The following is a 19,804-nucleotide window of genomic DNA, read 5'->3' on the forward strand; positions in this document are numbered from 1 at the left end:
AGAAGAAGGCCCAAGTCCTTGGGCCCCTGCACCTACATGGGAGACCTGGAGGAAGCTCCTGGCTCCTGGCTTCAGATTGGCGCAGCTCCAGCCCTTGCAGAACTGGGGAGTGAACCAGCAGATGGAAGACCTCTCTCTCTCTCTCTTTCTGCCTCTCCTTCTATCTCTGTGTAACTCTTTCAAATAAATCTTAATTTTTTTTTATTTTTTATTTTTTATTTTTTTTTACTTATTTGAGAGAGAGACAGAGTCAGAGAGAGTTCCCATTTGTTGGTTCATTTCTCCAAATTCCCTCAACCAAACCAGGAGCTGGGAAGTCAATCCAGGTCTTTCACGTGGGTGTGGGTGGCAGGACCCAATCACTTGAACTAACAAAGCTGCCTCCGACAGTCTGCAATAGCAGGAAGCTGGAATCAGGAGCCAGTCAGTGTGGAAGCCAGGCATCCAAACTGGAATTTTAACCAGTAGGCCAGAGGTTGAACCCAGTTATTATTTTTTAAAAAGAATATTTAAAGTACTTTGAAAAGTTGGTGGGGCTGGTGCCGCGGCTCACTTGGCTAATCCTCCACCTGCGGCGCCGGCACCCCAGGTTCTAGTCCCTGTTGGGGCACCGGATTCTGTCCCAGTTGCTCCTCTTCCAGTCCAGCTCTCTGCTGTGGCCTGGAAGGCAGTGGAGGATGGCCCAGGTGCTTGGGCCCTGCACCGGTATGGGAGACCAGGAAAAGCACCTGGTTCCTGGCTTTGGATCTGCGCAGCGCGCCAGCCGCAGCGTGCCAGCCGTAGCAGCCATTTTGGGGGTGAACCAACGGAAGGAAGACCTTTCTCTCTGTCTCTCTCTCTCTGTCTAATTCTGCCTCCCTGGCCCTTGTGGCCATCTGGGGTGTGAACCAGCAGATGGAAGACATCTCTCTCTGCTTCTGCATAACTCTGCCTTTCAAATAAATAAATAAATCTTTCTTCAAAAAAGATAATTGACAGATATTATGGCATTAAATCCTTAGATAATTCAATATGCATTACTAAGACAAACATATAATCCTAGTATTATCATGCCCTCAATTTCAATCATTCTTTAATATTCAAATTTTCTCCCGTTCCCCAGTCAGTTTTTTCAATCAGTTTGTTCAAAATAGGACCACATTGCACTCAGTTCTTTCTTACCTCTCTCTCTCTTTAAGATTTATATACTTATTTGAAAGCCAGAGTTACAGAGAGAACAGAGAGGGAGAGGCAGGAAGATATTCCATTGGCTGGTTCATTTCCCAGATGCCATGCCCAAGCCAGGAGCCAGGAATTCCATCCAGAAGTTCTGCGGTTTTCCCAGGCACATTAACAAGGATTTGGATTGGAATTGATAGTTTATTATTATTATTATTGATTGACTGATTGATTTGAAAGGCAGAGTTACAGAGAGTGAGACACAGAGATCTTCCATCTGCTGATTCACTCCTCAAGTGGCCAGGGTCAGGCCAAGCCAGGAGCCTGGAACTCCATCTGGCTCTCCCACATGGATGTCAGGGAACTACGACCTGGGTCATCATCCATTGCTTTCCCAGGCACATTAGCAGGGAGCTGGATCCGAAGCGGAGCAGTCAAAGACTCAAACCAGTGCTCAGACACATGATGCTGGTATTGCAGGTGGTGGTTTAACCTGCTGTGCCCCAACACTGGCCCCTGATTTGGTGTTTGTTTTTTAAAGATTTATTTTATTTATTTGATTAGTAGAGTTACACAGAGAGAGGGAGAGACACGGAAAGAGAGATCGATTTCTATCCACTGATTCACTCCCCAAATGGCCATAATGGGCGTGGCTGGGCCAGGCCAAAGCCAGGAACCAGGAGCTTCTTTCGGGTCTCCCATGTGGGTGCAGGGGCCCAAGCACTTGGGCCATCCTCTGCCACTTTTCCAGGTGCATCAGGAGAGAACTGGATCAGAAGTGGAACAGCTGGAACTTGAACCAGTGCCTAAAGCTGGTCTGTTTTTGATTTTTAAAGATTTGCTGGTTCATTCCCCAGATGGCTGCAATGGAGCCAGAACCTGCATCTGGGTTTCCACAAGGCTTTCATAGGAGATGCTGGTGTTGCATTGCTGGTGGTGGCTTAACTGGCTAAGCTCCTGGGCTGCTCCATTACTGATCCAGCTCCCTGCTAATGCACCTGGGAAGGCAGTAGGAGATGGCTCAATTGCTTGTGCCCCTGCCACTCCTGTGGGAGACTCCCAGATGGAGTTCCAGGCTCCTAGCTGCATCCTGACTTGGCCCAGCCCTGATCGTTGTGGCCTTTTGGGTAATGAACCAGTGGATGGAAGCTCCTTCTCTCCACCCGCCCCCACCTCCCAACCTTCACAAAGTTTAGGGAAATGGAGTTAACAGGATCAGACTTTTGGGTTAAGACATGCTTGGGACCCCTGCGTCTCCCAGCAGAGTGCCTGGATTTGAGTCCTGGCACCACTTCTGATTCCAGTTTCCAACCCAGGTACCACGGCTCAAATACTTGAGTCCCTGCCAACCCTGTGGGAGACCCCAGTGGAATCCCAGGTTCCTGGCTTCGGCTGACCCAGTCCCCGCTGTCCGGAGCATTTGGCCGGCAGATGGAAGATCTGTCACTGTGCCTTCCAAATAAAATTAAAAAAAAAAAAAAAAAAAAAAAAAAGCTGAAATCTATGCATAGGTGAGGTCAAGGAAAACGCACATTATAAAAAAACTATGCTTGGATTTCGCAATATTTGCATCATCGTACACTCTTTCAATTCCATTTCCCACTTCTGTTTTGCCTCCAGATGTTCCTAGTCTTGTGAGTGGATGACGCAGAGCGCTTCTTCCTGGAAGGCTCCCAGGGCGCTTTGTCCAGGCACCTCCTGTGGCCCGCGGCCGCGGACGGTCCCAGGACCTTTCCCCTCCCAGCAACAGCCCGGGGCCAGCTTCCCCCCCCCCCCCCCCCGGGGCGGTGGGGTGGGGGGAGAGTGCAGAGAAGCCCGACGCCAGGGCTCCAGGAGTTCCCGCCGGCGGGGCGGCACCGCGGCAAACAAGCAGGGGTTTGCACGGCGGCCGAGCCACAGCGCCCAGCCCCGGCCGGAAGCTGGGGGTGGAGAGGCCCAGCCCGGCCCACACCAGTCCTCCAGCTCCGGGCAGGGCCCTCCGAGGCCCCGCAAACCCCACCCCGTTCCTCTGGGCACCTCGTGGCCCAGGCGTGTTTGTTTACCAATCCAGCTCCCTCCTCCCGCAGGCCAGCCCTGCGCCCGCCCCCGGGTGGCCGGGGTTCCGTGGGAGGGGGCAGCAGGGCCGGCCCCCGGCCGGCTCCCCTCGTCCCCCCTCCTCCCCGGCCCTCCCCTTCCTTCCTGCAGCCGGTGCCGCGCGCGGGCGGGCGGCTGCTCTCCCCAGATCCGCCGGGGCCTTGTGCCTCTCCGGGGACGGGCGCGCTGCGGGTCATGGCGCTTCGTTCTGTGCGCTCTCGGTTCTGGAGGGAATGCAGGGCCGCCTGACCCAGGAGAGGAAGACGGGGAAACCGCCTGGGTTTCGGTTAGAAGGGGGAACTTCACGTTTGAGTGGCGGGCCCCAGGTCCCCGCGCGGCGCGGTGGGGCGGGTGAGGGGGCCTTTTTCCCCACCGCCTGGGGTCTGGGTGTTTGGGGAAGGGAAATGTTTTTTGATGGTGATGCGTTTGTTCCAAACTGGAATCCCCAGGGGTCAGATTTACTTAACTGTCCAGAAAAGCTCTCTTCTTCTAATGTTTTTGGGCTGTAGGCTGGCCTCTGGCCCGCCCTGGTTTCCCTGAAGGCCGGGGATTGGGGAACTGAATGAGTCTCTGAACAGTTTCTCTTCCTCGGGCCGCCCCCACCTCCATGCCTCAGACCACCCTTGCTTTTATTGGGCACAGGATCTTCACATCCCTGAGGCCCTCAGCGGGCCTTAGAATCCGAAAGAATATTCGAGAAGGTTGGGCCAGAGTCAGCGTCCAACAATAACTGGATTGTCTTGTTCACCATCCCCCCTCCAGCTTTCTCTTCCTCCTCCAGGGCCTTCAAGACCCCCAGAGCCAGTGAGAACTGAATGCATGCCTGGCTAGTACCAGGTACAGTGTAGGCAGGCATCAATCACGCAGCTGCTCGCAGCCAGAGACAAAGACAGCAGAGGCACAGAGTGAGTCATTCTAAGTAATGATAATAATTACCGAGACTGTCTGCAGCCAGGCCTGCGTTCTCACCAGTTCTGGGCTTCCCAAACAGAAGGAAGCCCACTTGTTATTTTCTGTTTATAAGATTTATTGTATTTATTTGAAAGACAGTTACCGAGAGAGGTCTTATGTCCGCTGGTTCACTCCCCAAATGGCCGCAAGGACTAGAGCTGAGCTGATCTGAAGCCAGGAGCTTCTTCCTGGTCTCCCACATGGGTGCAGGGGCCCAAGCACTTGGGCCACCCTTTGCTGCTTTCCCAGGCCCATTAGCAAGGAGCTGGATCGGAAGTGGAGCACCCAGGACTTGAACCAGTGCTCACGCGGGATGGTGTCAGGCTGGGCTTTAACCCGCTGGGCCCCTGTTTGAGTTCTTTTTTGGATTAAGTTCTTGCTTTTTTTGCAGCTCTTTAGGATGTATGTGATGTTACTTCTGTTACACAGGAAACGACCACTAAGGGGCTGACCCCAGTTCTTGTCTCAGAGAATTCCCACGCTGACAAGGCAGTGAGCAAAGCAAGGTTGAGTTAACATCTTCCTAGGAGTGGAGTCTAGAAAAGTGGAGTCTTTTAAGCATAATTCAGAGAACAATCAAAGGGCCAGGACAAAACCCATCAGAGGCCAGAACTGTAATCCTGTCTAGCCTGCTCCAGATAAAACAAAAAAGCCATCAGCAGGGTGGGGTTTGTAGCTACTTCTTTGTGTTCTCCTGAAAAAACTAGGGTGGGATCGGCACTTTTATCTCGATATTTTATCTTGCTAAAGACAGCTTTTGGAGAGAAGCATGCATTTTGTGTACTCTTAAGGGACTCCCCCTTTCCTCATTTCAGCAGGGACCTGACCTAACTTTTATGAGCTCATCTAACTCACACATCCTTTTTTTTTTTTTTTCTCAAGGAGACTGGCCTGACTCTAGATTTGAAAAATATATAAATATATATTTTTAAATTTACTCATTTTTACTTTATTTATTTTTATATTTATTTGAAAGACAGTTACAGAGAGAGAGAGAAAGGTCTTCCATCCGCTGGTTCACTTCCCAAATGCCCACAACGGCCAAAGCTGGTCCGAAGCCAGGAGCCAGGAGCTTCTTCCAGGTCTTCCACATGGGTGTAGGGTCCCAAGCAATTGGGGCATCGTCCACTGCTCTCCCAGGCCATAGCAGAGAGGGGGAACAGAAGAGGAACAGCTGGGACTGGAACCAGCACCCGTATGTAGCACTGTAGGTCAGGTCTTTAACCCACTGCACCACGGCATCGACCCCTAATTCACCTATTTTAAAGGCACAATGAGAAAGAGATCTTCCATCTACTACTTTGCTTCCCAAATAACGACAATAGCCAGAGGTGTGCCAGGCTGAAGCCAGAGCCTACACTCAATCCATATCTACCATGTGTGTGGCAGGACCCCAACTAGTTGAGCCATCACCCACTGCCTCCTTGGTGTGCATTACAGGGGTGGAATCCAGAGCTAAGCTGGTATGTGAACTCAGGCACTCAGATGTGAGGGGTGGGCGTCCCTAGCAGCTCGTTGAACCATTGTGCCAAATGTCTGCTTGAAAAACTATTTTTAATATAAAAAGCTTTTAAAAAGTTTCAGAGAGAGAGAGAATCTTCCATCCACTGGTTCACTCCCCAAATGGCTGCAACAGCCAGGGCTGGGCCAGGCCACAGCCAGGAACCTGGGACTACATGCAGATTTTCCATGTAGGTGCAGAGGCCCAAGCACTTGGGCCATCTTCCGCTGCTTTCTCATCCCCATTAGCAGGGAGCTGGATCGGAAGTGGAGTAGCTGGGACTCAAACCTGCACCCATGTGGTGGCTTAACCCCCTACACTACAGCGCTGGCCCCCTGGCTTAACCCCCTACACTACAGCGCTGGCCCCCTCAAAAACTTGATGCGAAATAGGGGCCAGTTTATGACACAGGGGATTAAGCTACACAGGCATCCCATTTTGGAGCCCCAGTTCCAGTGCCGGCTGCTCCACTTCCAATCCAGCTTCCTTGCTAATGCCCTGGGAAAGTAGGGAGCGATGGCCTGAGTACTTGGGCTCCTGCCATCCATGTGGGAGACCAAGATGGAATCCCTGGCTCCTGGCTTCAATCTGCTTCCTCTCCCCGCCTCCCCCCCCCCACCCCGTCTTTCAAATAAGTACATAAATGTTAGACAAACTCCAGTCTTGATCAGAGAGCTAGAAAGTAGCAGTGAGAAGGGTGTTGAGACTTGTGAGAGGACTCTTACTTTTCTAAACTTCCTTTTTCCTAGAGTAGGTAAGACGTGTGGAAGAAATTGCAGTTAATCTGTTGTGTACTTACCAACAGCTGTAGTTGAAAACTGAGAGAGCAAATGGCAGCCATGGTTTCGGGGGAGAAGCTGGGAGACCCAGAAGCAGCTCCTGGCTCCTGGCTCCTGGCTCCTGGCTTTGGATCAGGACAGCTCCAGCTGTTGCGGCCATCTGGGGAGTGAACCTGTGGATGGAAGACCTCTCTCCTCTCTGTACCTCTGCTTTTCAAATAAATAAATCTTAAAAAAAGCGGGGATGGGGAGAAGCTGGGGGACCGACGTTGTGGCACGGTGGGTTAAGCCACTGCCTGTGTCTCTGGTACCCCATAATGGCCTGGGAAAAGCAGTGGGGAGATGGCCTGAGCCTTTGGACCCCTGCTACCCACAGAAGAGACCCGGATGAAGCTTCTGGCTCAGACCTGGCCATTGCAGCCACTTGGGAGTGAAACAGCTGATGGAAGACCTCTCTCTCCATCTTTACCGCTATCTGTGTAACTAGGATTTTGAAATAAAGAAAAAAATTTAATGGAGAGATTGGAATCACTTGTTTGTGTGTTCAGTTTGAGAGGCTGGGAGACAGAGCTTCCGTCCATGCTCGCTTACTCCTTAGGTGCCTGCCGTGGCTGGTGCTATGCCGGGCAAATGCTGGAAGTGGAGCAACTGGGATTTGAACTGGGAAGCTGGTGTCGCAGGCAGGAGCTTAAGGTGCTGCAGGACAGGCTGCCTCTTACCCAGCTGTTTCTAATGGAGGTGTGTGAAGGGAAGATGCTGTTTAGAGTCTTCAATACCCGCCGGAGGTAAGAAGGATTTCATAGAAATCACTCTTATTAAACATAAAAATAGGGATGGCATTGTGGCGAAGCAGGTTAGGCAGCCACCAGTGACACCAACACCCTTATGAGTGCTGGTTCAGGTCTTGGCCGCTCCACTTCTTCTTCTTCTTTTTTTTTTTTTTTTTGACAGGCAGAGTGGACAGTGAGAGAGACAGAGAGAAAGGTCTTCCTTCCGTTGGTTTACCCTCCAATAGCCGCTGCGGCTGGCACACCGCGCTGATCCGAAGCCAGGAGCCAGGTGCTTCCTCCTGGTCTCCCATATGGGTGCAGGGGCCCAAGCACTTGGGCCATCCTCCACTGCCCTCCCAGGCCATAGCAGAGAGCTGGACTGGAAGAGGGGCAACTGGGACTAGAACCCGGCACCCATATGGAATGCCGGTGCCACAGGCAGAGGATTAACCAAGTGAACCACGGCGCTGGCCCCTCTCTGTGTAACTTTTTCAATTAAATAAATAAATAAATCTTAAAAAAAAAAAAAAAAAACAAAAAACTAGGCCTTTATTCGCATCACTTGGGATAAAATCAAACCTATTTTCCATTTCCAGCACAGACTAGCTCAGATCCATGGTGAAAGCACAGGCTTGGGAATTAAATAGAATCAAAATTTAACTGAAGTATCTAAGCCTGTTTCGGTCATCTGTCCCAGGAGGTGCCAGTCTCTTCAATCTGTAGGAGTTAAGTTAGATAACAGATGTGACATGTTTGCAGTACAGCTCCACAGAGTCAGCTCCTCTCCCCGCCACCCCCAGCAGGGTTAGGTGTGGTCCACTGCTGCATACACTGAACAGCCGTGAGTAATACCGTTTCTTCCTTTCCAGGAAGTTTCTTACCAACGTGTTTCTTAAGCTCATCTAGGAACCCATCACTTGAAAACACTCGTTCTCAAGCCCCACCCCAGAGATTCAGATTTCTTTGGTCTGGGGAGGGGGGGGTCTAGGAATCTCCCCGATATTGTCTGAGGAACTGCTGACACAGGGAGAGGTAGCTGATGGTAATCTGATAACACTTTATAAACAAGGCAAGGCGATGGCGCCCTTTTGAGCTGACCTGGGAGGAGAGGCGGGACTTGTCAGGGGCCAGAAGGTAAAATCAGAAAGGTATTTTACAACAAAGCCAATCTTATTAAGCCTATTTACATAAGGCATTGTTGTATTCACTTAAGGACTTCCCAGCAAACTCTCTGGGACAAACTTCTGGGGACCTACGACCCAGAAGCTGTGCGATTTCTGCCTTCTGCCGATACACTTTTAAGGCACCTAACACAGGGGCCCAGACCCTGGCCAGGGCGGCAACAGCCTTGTCTCTACCTGCAAGTCTTACTAGGAGGATCCAGATAGTAACACCCGAGAACTTGTAATGAGGTGCTGTATAATAATGAAGTGACTCCACGTTAACGACCCAAGTGCTACAGGGAATGACCTCATCGTGTCATTGACAAGCCATCAAGGCCCGGGGAAAAAAGACAAGATGGAGGCCCGCAATTCAGGTGCGCCGGGTGAAAGCTATTACTTTTGTACAAAAAGCCGGAGCTCGGCTACCTTGCTTTATGCTTCGTTTGCATTTACAACTAAGGGGTGGGGTTTGGAAGTGGCTTCTAAGACCCCGACCGTGCGAGGTTCCCCCATGCACTTCAGCTTCCAAGACGAATTCTCGAAAAGTTAACCCGCTGAGCAGCTCAGTGTTGAACGCCTTTGTCTTAATAAAATGGCGTTTGCTGGAGTCTTATAAAGACCTTGCAAATCGGTCAGCTCAGTCACAGCCGATTTCGTGAGCGCTGTCGCCAGGTCTCGTCCCTCCGGAACTCCCAAGGGTTTCCACCCACATCTGGAGGCAGCCGCCCGCTGGCCACCCACCCGCGGAGGGGAGCGGCGTGAGAGGCACTTTTCCCTCCTCCTTATTCCACCCCCATATATGAAAACCAAAACGAGCCCCCGCGGGCGAGGCACAACTACGCGCCGAGTGTCCTGGTTCTGCCACTTGTTGAGCTGCAGGGCTCTGCTGACGCGTACCACCTAATCACCGTAAAGACGTCCCCAGAGGAGGGCCAACATGGCGACGGACTTCTCTTGGCACAGCCCAGTTCCCTCCCTCATGATGGGAGGCCCAAATAACACCCATTGCCCAATTTGGAGGCGGTGCCAGACTCACCTCGCTCCCTCATTGGCCTGAGTAACTGAGGGAGAAGCCAATTCACCTCTGCCCACTCTAAGTTCCCGCCTACAGAGCCCACTCGGAATTTAATTGGTTTTTAGTTCACGTCAATATGCGTCCTCTTCCGTCTCTTTTCAGCATTTACCCAATCATAACTTTCCTGGCTGCCCGCCTGATTTCTGATTGGCTATGATCAGCTTCAGCCCAGCCCATTCCGGGCTATTTCTTACCTCTCCTCCCACCAGGACTTTGCCCAGGCACGTCCCGGATTGTGGTTGGTCATTGATGTGTCATTTCTATCGAAGCTCTTCCTATCGCTACCTCTCAGGGATCCCGCCTGCTGGCTGACTGGCTTATTTCCAAGCCTATCATCTCTAGCGCCCGCCTACCTTCACTTCCTGCATTCTTCATTGGCCTTGAAAATTGAGGGGGCGGCCTTTTTGGGCGGATACCAGGCATTCAACTTTGTCTTACACGCCTCAGGGAGCGAGTGAGTATTGTCATTGGATAGCCTGCCCGCCTTTCTTCTCCAAGTCCCTCCTTTCCCCCTCCCTCATTGGGCGGGGCAGCACTGAAGGGGCGGGGCCCAGGCTGGGCTTGCGGCGCGCTGCTCCCTCCTCCTTACCCCCCCCCTCCCTGTCCGGTCCGGGTTCGCTTGCCTCGTCAGCGTCCGCGTTTTTCCCGGCCCCCCCCAACCCCCCCGGACAGGACCCCCTTGAGCTCGTCCCTCAGCTGCCACCATGAGCGGTAAGGATGAGTCCACTCCACGCTGAGGGGTGGGAGAGGAGTGAGGGGGCGCGCGCGAGGGCAGACCGGGCGGTCCCCGCCGTGAGGGGGGGCGGGCGGGAGGCGGCGGCGGCGGCCTTGGTCCCGCCCGGGGCGGAGGGAAGGGAGGGAGAAGGGGCAGTGGCGGGGCCTCCGAGAAGGAGGGGGATGGGCCGCCCGCCCCGGGGGAGGGGGCAGCGTGGCCTCGCCCGCCCCCTGCCCGCCCCGGCCACGGGGGGGACGGCCTTACCCCCCACAACTCGGCCTCCCGCCTCAGGCTCCTCCCGTCGGGGGGCTGGAGCCGCGGGGGCGGCCCGAGCAGGGCAGGCCCCGCCCGGGCCAACCGCCTCCCTGGTCCGCCCTCCGGTCGCCGCCTGCCCCTAGGCCCTCCTCCCCCCACTTTCCGTAGACCTCCCCTCCCCCCCAGCGTCCCGCCCTTTCCACGCCCCTCACCCCGAAACCGCCCTTTCCCTCCAGGGCCCGCCCTTTCCCCGCCCCGAAACCTTCTGATTGCTCACTCCTGCACCCCTTTATCCCCTTACCTGTGGTCCCCAATGGTTCCCCACTCCCGCTTACCGTTTCTCCTTCCCCCCTTTTCCCCTGTCTCCTCTCGGTGCATTTTGTACTTGGATTTTTTGCCTCCATCGCTCTTGTCCCTAATTTTAGCAAGCTTTCCATCCACCCACATGTTGTTTGGCCTTACCTGTCCTGCTCCTTTCTACCCCCAGGACACGTTTTCTTATTTTGAAACCCTTTGTACGGGCCTGCGTGGCCTATTCCCAGAGCACCTTTTTCTGAGTTTAATTTTTGTGCAAGGAAAACCTGAGGCCAAACTTCGTGGCCGTGAGCCTGGCTCATGACACATGTGCCTTGCAGTTCCCCCCTGCCCCAATGCATTTTCTTTGTACTTCCTGTTAGTCACTGCTGTTTCATCATAGCCTTCTGTAAACTCTCCTGCACTCTATCCACCCCCTCCTCCCCTTCCCCCACGCTAAGTTGTTTTTTCTTTTTCATTCTTTTTTTAGACCAAGATCACTCCATGGATGAAATGACAGCAGTGGTGAAGATTGAAAAGGGAGTTGGTGGCAATAATGGGGGCAATGGCAACGGTGGCGGTGCCTTTTCTCAGGCTCGGAGCAGCAGCACGGGCAGCAGCAGCAGCAGTGGAGGAGGTGGAGGCGGGCAGGTGAGTGACAGCCGGAACTGGGGGCGGGGAGGTGTTGAGAGGATGGTTGTAAATACTCGTAGAAAACTGGCTTACTCTTCCCAGAAGAGTTTTAGGAGAGGATTACATTTTATAGATGGGGAAGCCAGCGCAGAGACTCAAGGAACTTAGATTCGCTAAAGATGGTAGTTTGCAGCAGTACCGATAGGACCTCCTTTCTGTTTTTGGGTTGGTTTTTCCCCCCCTTTTTAATCTTCATTGTGTTGCTGTTTATTTGTTGTATACTGCCCCCTAGGCTGGTGGCTGGGTGTCACTAACTCCTCTCATCTCCCCCTTTCTGGCCAGGAATCCCAGCCATCCCCTTTGGCTCTGCTGGCAGCAACTTGCAGCAGAATTGAGTCTCCCAATGAGAACAGCAACAACTCCCAGGGCCCCAGCCAGTCAGGGGGCACAGGTGAGCTTGACCTCACCGCCGCACAACTTTCACAGGGTGCCAATGGCTGGCAGATCATCTCCTCCTCCTCTGGGGCTACCCCTACCTCAAAGGAACAGAGTGGCAGCAATACCAATGGCAGCAATGGCAGCGAGTCTTCCAAGAACCGCACCGTCTCTGGTGGGCAATATGTAGTGGCTGCCACCCCCAACTTACAGAACCAGCAAGTTCTGACAGGATTACCTGGAGTGATGCCCAACATTCAGTACCAAGTAATCCCCCAATTCCAGACCGTCGATGGGCAGCAGCTGCAGTTCGCCACCACGGGGGCCCAAGTGCAGCAGGATGGTTCTGGTCAGATACAGATCATACCAGGTGCAAACCAACAGATCATCACAAACCGAGGAAGTGGAGGCAACATCATCGCTGCTATGCCAAACCTGCTTCAACAGGCTGTCCCCCTCCAAGGTCTGGCCAATAATGTGCTCTCAGGACAGACTCAGTATGTGACCAACGTCCCGGTGGCCCTGAACGGGAACATCACCTTGCTACCTGTCAATAGCGTTTCTGCAGCTACCCTGACTCCCAGCTCTCAGGCAGTCACCATCAGCAGCTCGGGGTCCCAGGAGAGTGGCTCACAGCCCGTCACCTCAGGGACGACCACCATCAGTTCCGCCAGTTTGGTGTCATCACAAGCCAGCTCCAGCTCCTTTTTCACCAATGCTAACAGCTACTCCACGACGACTACCACCAGCAACATGGGAATCATGAATTTCACCACCAGCGGATCGTCAGGGACCAACTCTCAAGGTCAGACACCCCAGAGGGTCGGGGGGCTGCAGGGGTCTGATGCGCTGAACATCCAGCAGAACCAGACGTCTGGAGGCTCCCTGCAGGCAAGTCAGCAGAAGGAGGGAGAGCCAAACCAGCAGACACAGCAACAGCCGATTCTGATCCAGCCTCAGCTAGTTCAGGGGGGACAGGCCCTCCAGGCCCTCCAAGCGGCGCCGTTGTCAGGACAGACCTTTACAACCCAGGCCATCTCCCAGGAAACCCTCCAGAACCTCCAGCTGCAGGCTGTTCCAAACTCTGGCCCCATCATCATCCGGACACCAACTGTTGGGCCCAATGGACAGGTCAGTTGGCAGACTCTTCAGCTGCAGAACCTCCAAGTTCAGAACCCACAGGCCCAGACAATCACCTTGGCCCCGATGCAGGGTGTTTCCTTGGGGCAGACCAGCAGCAGCAGCACCACCCTTACACCCATTGCCTCAGCTGCCTCCATCCCTGCCGGCACAGTCACTGTGAATGCTGCTCAACTCTCCTCTATGCCAGGCCTTCAGACCATTAACCTCAGTGCGTTGGGTACGTCAGGAATCCAGGTGCACCAGCTCCCAGGCCTGCCGTTGGCCATAGCAAATGCCCCAGGTGAGTCTTCGAGTCTTTTGGAAGTCTGCATTTATAATGAACTAACTAGCATAGCAGCTGAAACTATGGAGTGGGAAGAAGGGAACAGCGCCTTTTGGGCTAACACTTGCCCCAGGGCTGGTCAGTTAGAGAAATAGCAGTGCTTCTTTTGAAATCATGTGGAACTGAATTAACAGAAACTTTTCAGTTAATCTGATGTGAAAGGAGCAATTCTGGGCAATGTCCTGAGGTTTATGTGCTTCCCAGTCTCTGGTGTTGCAGGAAAAAGGTTGAAGAAGTGTCTTTTTGTTTGTGTGTTTGTTTGTTTTTGGATACAAGGTCAGAGAGTAAATATTTTGGGCCTTGTGGCCAGCATATGATCTCAGTCACGTACTCTTTGTTTGCGTGGTTTTTTTTTTTAAGTGTTCATTTTAATTGAAAGGCAGAGAGACACACAGAAAAACAAAGAGATCTTCTATCTGCAGCTTCACTCCCTAAAAGCTTGCAAAACCTGGGGCTGGTCAGGCTGAAACCAGGAGTTGGGGCCTCTATTCGAGTCTCCCACATGGGTGGCAGTGGCCCAAGTACTTGAACCATCATCTTGCTGCCGTAACAGGAAGCTGGATTGGAACAGTGTGGAGCAGCCAGGACTTGAACCTGCACTTTGACACGGGATGGGAGCCGTGGCTTAACTAGCTGTGCCACAGTGTCCATCCGTTTGTGTGTATGTGGTTTTTAAACACTCCTTTGAAAATGTAAAACCGTTCTTAATTCTATGGACTAACTCCTGCATAGGATACAAATTGATTATGAGCTTCATCTGTCAGGTTTTTCTCAAGAACTGTAACTCCTAATCGAGGGGAAAGTGATCTAACGAGTTCCAGAAAGTTTTTCAACAAAATAAGTTCCCCTGGTTAATCTGTCGATGACTGCAAGCTTGTCAGTCAAGCTTTCATCTTTTTCTTAAACTCATTTATTTTAAAAACAGGATTTCTCCGCCTCACACTAATACGTATTTTATATAAACTTCCTAGGTGTTTGTAATGCTTTCTAGGTGGAGACTGCGTTGAAAGCACTGTGGATGGCTGAGAAGAGAGGAAGAACGAGGCGAGGGGAGGGGTGGGATTGATAGGAGTTAGGAATAAGGAGAGCACTGAAGGGAAAAAGGAAGAGGTATATTTTTAGAATGCATTTCCAATCAGTTGACCACATATTCAGTCTTTAATTTAGAATTATTTTCATTATTGCTTAATTTGAAATTTAAAATGTCCATAAAGTAGAAGTGAAAGGATATTTAGAATTTATCACTTTAAATTCCATCAAATAGAGCTAATCCTTAGTAAAGCACAATAAAAGGATCCATTCACTTAGTTTTATGTTCTAGCATAATACTAAGTATGCTGGATGTAATTTTAATACCACCAGACTTCCAGTTTTGTTGAAATATATGTGAGTTTTAAAATGCAAGATATAATTCACTTGTTGAGTATCATCTTAACTGTGTAAAAACAGATGCACAGAAAATAAGTGGAAAGTAAATTAGAGAAATTTATGTGGGTTTTTGAAATCTTTACTTTCGTTACAGACTTCTCATTCCATTTATCTGTCCTTATGTAAGTGAGGAACAAACAGGCAACCATATTTACTGCCTCCTGCGGTTTTGGAAGCTCTATGGGAAGAGTTGGCTCAAGTTCTCTTAACTTCCTTAAAATGTTGTGATTTGTTTAAAATGATTACATTTTGAGTTTTTTTTTTTTTTTTTTTTTTTACAATATTTTGAGTTTTAACGAGGCAGTGATTTTCTTAGTGAATTGGAGATACTGGAGTGGAAAGAGCTTGGGACCTAAGCAGTCCTATAGTACAACTCCTTTCTTTTTCAGATGAGGAAGTTGAGGTACTGAGAAGCTTTTAAGTGATACGCCAGAGCTGAGATTTGTGGTTGGTTCTCCTGGTCTGAGACATTACCTGTTAATTTTAACATGGGACTCTGGGAAATCCTTTCGATTGTTAAAAATGTTTTAGAAAAGGTTTGTTTCTTAAGATCCAAAACTCTATAGAGATGACAGATGTTTTGTAGGATTTATGGGTGTAGATGTGGGAACATTTTTCTAAAAACTGAACTCAACAGTCTGGAGAATTAAACACTTTATGGGTAATCTACACCAGCATGTTTGTTTTCTCTTTGCTCTTAGGTGGTTATTTTCAGAAGTTTTGCTCGTCTTCAAAGGAAAGCCAAGACTGGGATTGTAATAGTTAATAATTTGAATCTTTGCAATTTCTAAAAGGTTTATAACTTGGGCTGTAGAGACCCGTTGAGACTTTCCTGTTGCTAAATCATGCTCTGGGGAAGTGTGCCACTTAGCATGTCATAGGATAGGGCTATAGTGCTAGCTGGTTATTTTTGATGGCCTCTGAACTCAAGAGAATGAACGCGTTTCTGTAAGGGATTAGCAGTTTTTCATTCACAGATGAGAGGATGAGGCAGTGAAAGGCCATTTTATGAGAGTTAGGGTTATTTGCTTCATTAATAGTGGTTTTTCAGATACATTTCCTTCTTTCTAGCTAATCAGTTCTGCAACATTTTTGTTCCCCTTTCATTGATCTGACCCTTAGTGAGAGATAATAAATTGTTTCCTGGAAGCTTAGGCTTTTCTGTTGTTCCCTGGCTACTACAAATTACCTTATTTTACTGGAAAAATTCAATCTCTTAGTAATATGTGCAGCCTCTTGGCAGTATGATGCCTTCACTGGATGTGAAATCAGATTATAAGCTATGGATAGTATATATCTCTCAACAAGATGAGGTGTTACTATTACATGGTTGTGGAAGACCACAGCTTCCATGGTGTTCACTTAGTTTAAATTTATTATTTAAAAATAAATTTATTATTACTTTTTAAAGTAATCTTTTAAAAATCTTTAGGCTCTCCCGTTGACTTTTTTATTCTGTTTGTGTTTGCCTAATACATAAGCAAAGGCACAAACTTAGAATGAAAATAAACTGAAAATAAACCAGGTACTGCTGTGTTTTTGTTTTTCCTGGCTCTGCCCTTGGTGGGTGGTAATGAGGCAAGGACCACCCAGTGAACTTAGCTTACTTTCCAAACAGTGAAGTGATCTTAGTATTTTTTTAAAGTCATACTTTTTTTTTTTTAAAACCAAGACCCTTTACTCATATTCTCATGGATCTTGCTGGTTGTTGTTGTTGTTATTCTTGTTTGTTTATTTTCAATTTAAAGTTTCAGATTTTTTTTTCTCAGCCACTGCTAAAAACTGAAAAGTCTTGAGTCTTGCTCAGGTTGAGGGGTGGCGGGCTTTGAAAGATTGAGTTTGGATGACTTCTTGGGAGTTCTGCCTAATAAAGAGTACAGGGCTGGGCTTTGGCAGGAGAACAGAACATATTTCTGTGATGGCTATAATTCACTCAAGAAGCAAATTTTAGGTACTAAAAATAAAAATTTCACATCTGTTGGGTTTTATTGGGGTCAGGAAAACGTCTTCTCTTAGAAGTCAAGTTGAATGTGATATAGGGCTGGTTTGCCAAGTGTCGCCAAGCTTGGGGTCAGATTGCTGAGGCCTCATTTGTTAAAAAGCTGTGTTTTAGACTAGTGCCATTGGACATTAATGAAAAGGAGGCTTAGATGATTAAAATCTCTTCAGAATTATCATTTTAGTGAAAAGGTCATATGAGAATTTTGTAAGTTAAAGTAATATTCTTTATCAAATATAACATCAAACATGTTTACATCTTTTGTCCTCATTGTAATACTTGTTTCTTAGGGTGATGTTAGTGTTTTTTAAAGTAGTGACTTAGATTTAAGTATGGAAGATCTTGTTTAATACCTAGGTGCTTTGCAGATTTGAAAATCAGTGGGCTATGAGAAGAGTCTTCAGACATTTTCAGTTGCTCCTATTTATTCATTCTAGCAGCTTTCACTAAATGACATCATTGTTAAATCAAGTTGCCTTGTGTAATGTGGCCATTTTAGTTCTTAATAAAATAGCAGCACCAGCATTCCTAGTGTTTCAGAAAAGCTTACTATCTGTTCTTCTATCTTTTCCTTGTTTGGTTTTGTAAAGGAGCATGTAATGTGTCACTAATAATTGAGTTCCGCTCATACCTTGCTTCTAATTAGTTTTTTTCTCTCCTTGAGAATGTTTCAGAGTGTTAAGGTAGACATAGTAGAAAAGCTTTGTTACATAGAGCTTTTTTTTTTTTTTTTTTTTTTTTACATTTCTGAGGCTCACAATATTTTAATAAGTATATATATTCACATTTTACATAGAGCTTTATAAGTTACTTATTGGGTAACTGTCAGCATTAATATTCAATAGTTGAATTTTTTTCACTTTGCTGTTTAATTGAAACACAACCACATCGCTTTTCATATTTCCTACAGAAGGTATGTATATCACAAGGGTACTGTCCTGTTCTCTGACATTTAGATTCTTTTTTTTTTTTTTTTTAAGATTTTTTTATTTATTTTACTTCAAAGTCAGAGTTACACAGAGAGAGAAGGAGAGGCAGAGAGAGAGAGAGAAAGGTCTTCCATCTGTTGGTTCACTCCCCAGATGGCCGCAACGGCCAGAGCTGCGCTGATCCAAAGCCAGGAGCTTCTTCCAGGTCTCCCACATGGGTGCAGGGGCCCAAGGACTTGGGCCATCTTCCACCTCTATCCCAGGCCATAGCAGAGAGCTGGATTGGAAGAAGAGCAGCCAGGACTAGAACCGACACCCATATGGGATGCCAGCGCTTCAGGCCAGGGTGTTAACCCACTGTGCCACAGCGCCGGTCCCTAGATTCTTTTTTTAAATAAGTGTGTGTAACTACACTGTGACTATATTGTTAACACTGTGCTAGGTTTTAACAAATTGTTCCCTTAGAAAACCCTGAAAAATTTCTGTAGAAAGATTTTGAGTGATTCAGAGTTTGTTGAGAATCTGGGCTGTAATTTAAATTTGTACTTTTGCTATAATGTTTTTTAGGCTTATGGAAACTGGGCAGTATTACTTGTTTGACATGTTTGGATGTGCATATCTAATTTACTATGAGTCTTCCTTACCTATATACAAAACAGATAATAATGCAACCACTTTGAAAGATTTAAAATATAAAATACCTAGGTGAAGACTGAGACTTACCCTTTAAGAGGTGGGAGAACGGAGTAAAAATTCTCTCTCTGAAAATTTAAAACATTGGTTTTTCATGGGAGAGCAAATGTTTGTTCCAAATAATGTAGATTAGATTAGTTGCTATTGAGATGTCTCTTCAGATTATTAAGTATGTTCTTCAGTAAGTGTCGCTTTGTTTTGATGACTTCAAAAGTTAACTTTTTCACAGACACAATACTATTATACTGGACCATATGTGGAAGTCAGGCTAAAGGGTGCTGGAGCTGCGGAACTCTATCTGCCCCGTACTCTCGTTTTGACAGAACCTAGGGTGTAGCCATTCACTGCCTTCCCAGCGGTTACTTATACGATTTAAAGGGTGACACAAGTCTTCCGACTTAACCTTGTACCAGGACTTCTCACGTATTCAAGGGGAGTTTGTCTATGTGAGTTCTTCTCAATGTCACTGACACTTGCAGCCTAAGACATAGTGGGAAGGAAAAGAAGGAAGTGGCATAATCAGCAACTTCTTTATATACTTCCTTATGAATCAGAATTTGTTAGAACCAGATTGGTTACTTTGCATTTATTTAATTGGTAATGAAATGAAATAGAAATAATCAATGATGTGATCAGAACATAGGGGAGAAGCAAGATGGGAAAGAAAATCAAAGGCTTATATAATTACCTTTGAAAACATTGAAGGCCAGCTGTGTTATTCGTGATATGTTGGGCAGAGTAGTCTTCTGATTTTTAATTTTTTACACTTAAGAACATGTGTTCTGTTTTCCTGACTGTTCCTTTTTTCTCCCACTACTATGCTTGAGACATTGTCACAGCAAACTTTATCTATCTCCTTATTGTTCCTGCTTGTTGTTTTCCATGTTTTTCTGGAAATACCCTTTAGAGTCTTCCTTCCCTAACCCTTTCACAATCCTTTGAGAGACTGTATGGGACCCCATTTTGCCCAGGCCTTCCATCAGCATGCATAATGTTTCTCATGGGTATTGGTATAATAACTGGAAGTACACTGCTTTTAATTCTTTGGTAGTTTCTTGTAGTCATGAAAAAAATGTAATTTTATGCATGTTAGTTCTTTTATTTATTTATTTATTTTATCTATTTGAAAGGCAGAGTTACAGTGAAAGGAGAGACAGATCTTCCATCTGCTGGTTCACTCTCTGAATGGCCACAGCAACCAGGGCTGGGCCAGGCCAAAGCCAGGAGCCAAGAACTTTTTCCTGGTCTTCCCATACGGGAGCAGGGTTCCCAGTACTTTGGGCCATCTTATGCTACTTTCTCAGGCCATTAGCAAGAAGCTGGATGGGAAGCGGAGCAGCCGGGACTAGAACCAGAGCCTATGTGGGATGCTGGCGGCACAAGTGGAGGCTTAATCTGCTGGTCCTCATACTAAAAAGCCCTTGAGGGACTGGCACCATGGCACAGTGGGTTACCTGCAGTGCCGGCATCCCATGTGGGCACCGGTTC

At 48.3% G+C, this 19,804-nt stretch overlaps 1 protein-coding gene and 2 long non-coding RNA genes across 10 annotated transcripts in view; 1 reads left to right on the forward strand and 2 right to left on the reverse strand.

Moving 5' to 3' along the window:
* Window positions 1–5,107: 5,107 nt before the first annotated feature.
* On the reverse strand, window positions 5,108–7,247 carry LOC149123475 (uncharacterized). The gene is made up of 2 exons (XR_016216767.1): window positions 6,483–7,247; window positions 5,108–5,310 (listed from the first exon to the last, which is right to left on the reverse strand). It is a non-coding gene; the product is annotated as an uncharacterized LOC149123475 (long non-coding RNA).
* A 133-nt stretch (window positions 7,248–7,380) lies between these two features.
* On the reverse strand, window positions 7,381–9,789 carry LOC149123476 (uncharacterized). The gene is made up of 2 exons (XR_016216766.1): window positions 9,665–9,789; window positions 7,381–7,949 (listed from the first exon to the last, which is right to left on the reverse strand). It is a non-coding gene; the product is annotated as an uncharacterized LOC149123476 (long non-coding RNA).
* Window positions 8,328–19,804, forward strand: part of SP1 (Sp1 transcription factor) — a 41,494-nt gene continuing 30,017 nt past the window's right edge. The window contains exons 1-3 of one of the 8 annotated variants that reach the window (XM_070052296.2): window positions 8,328–8,769; window positions 11,225–11,385; window positions 11,854–13,225. In XM_070052296.2, the coding sequence (XP_069908397.1) occupies window positions 8,751–8,769; window positions 11,225–11,385; window positions 11,854–13,225 (1,552 nt within the window). In that variant the 5' untranslated portion in view covers window positions 8,328–8,750. The other 7 variants (XM_070052295.2, XM_051845553.3, XM_070052298.2 and 4 more) reach the window with 7 other exon arrangements.

This window comes from Oryctolagus cuniculus, chromosome 11 (genome assembly GCF_051225735.1).
Source record: "Oryctolagus cuniculus isolate XC-2025 breed Fujian yellow rabbit chromosome 11, ASM5122573v1, whole genome shotgun sequence".
Taxonomy (NCBI): domain Eukaryota; kingdom Metazoa; phylum Chordata; class Mammalia; order Lagomorpha; family Leporidae; genus Oryctolagus; species Oryctolagus cuniculus.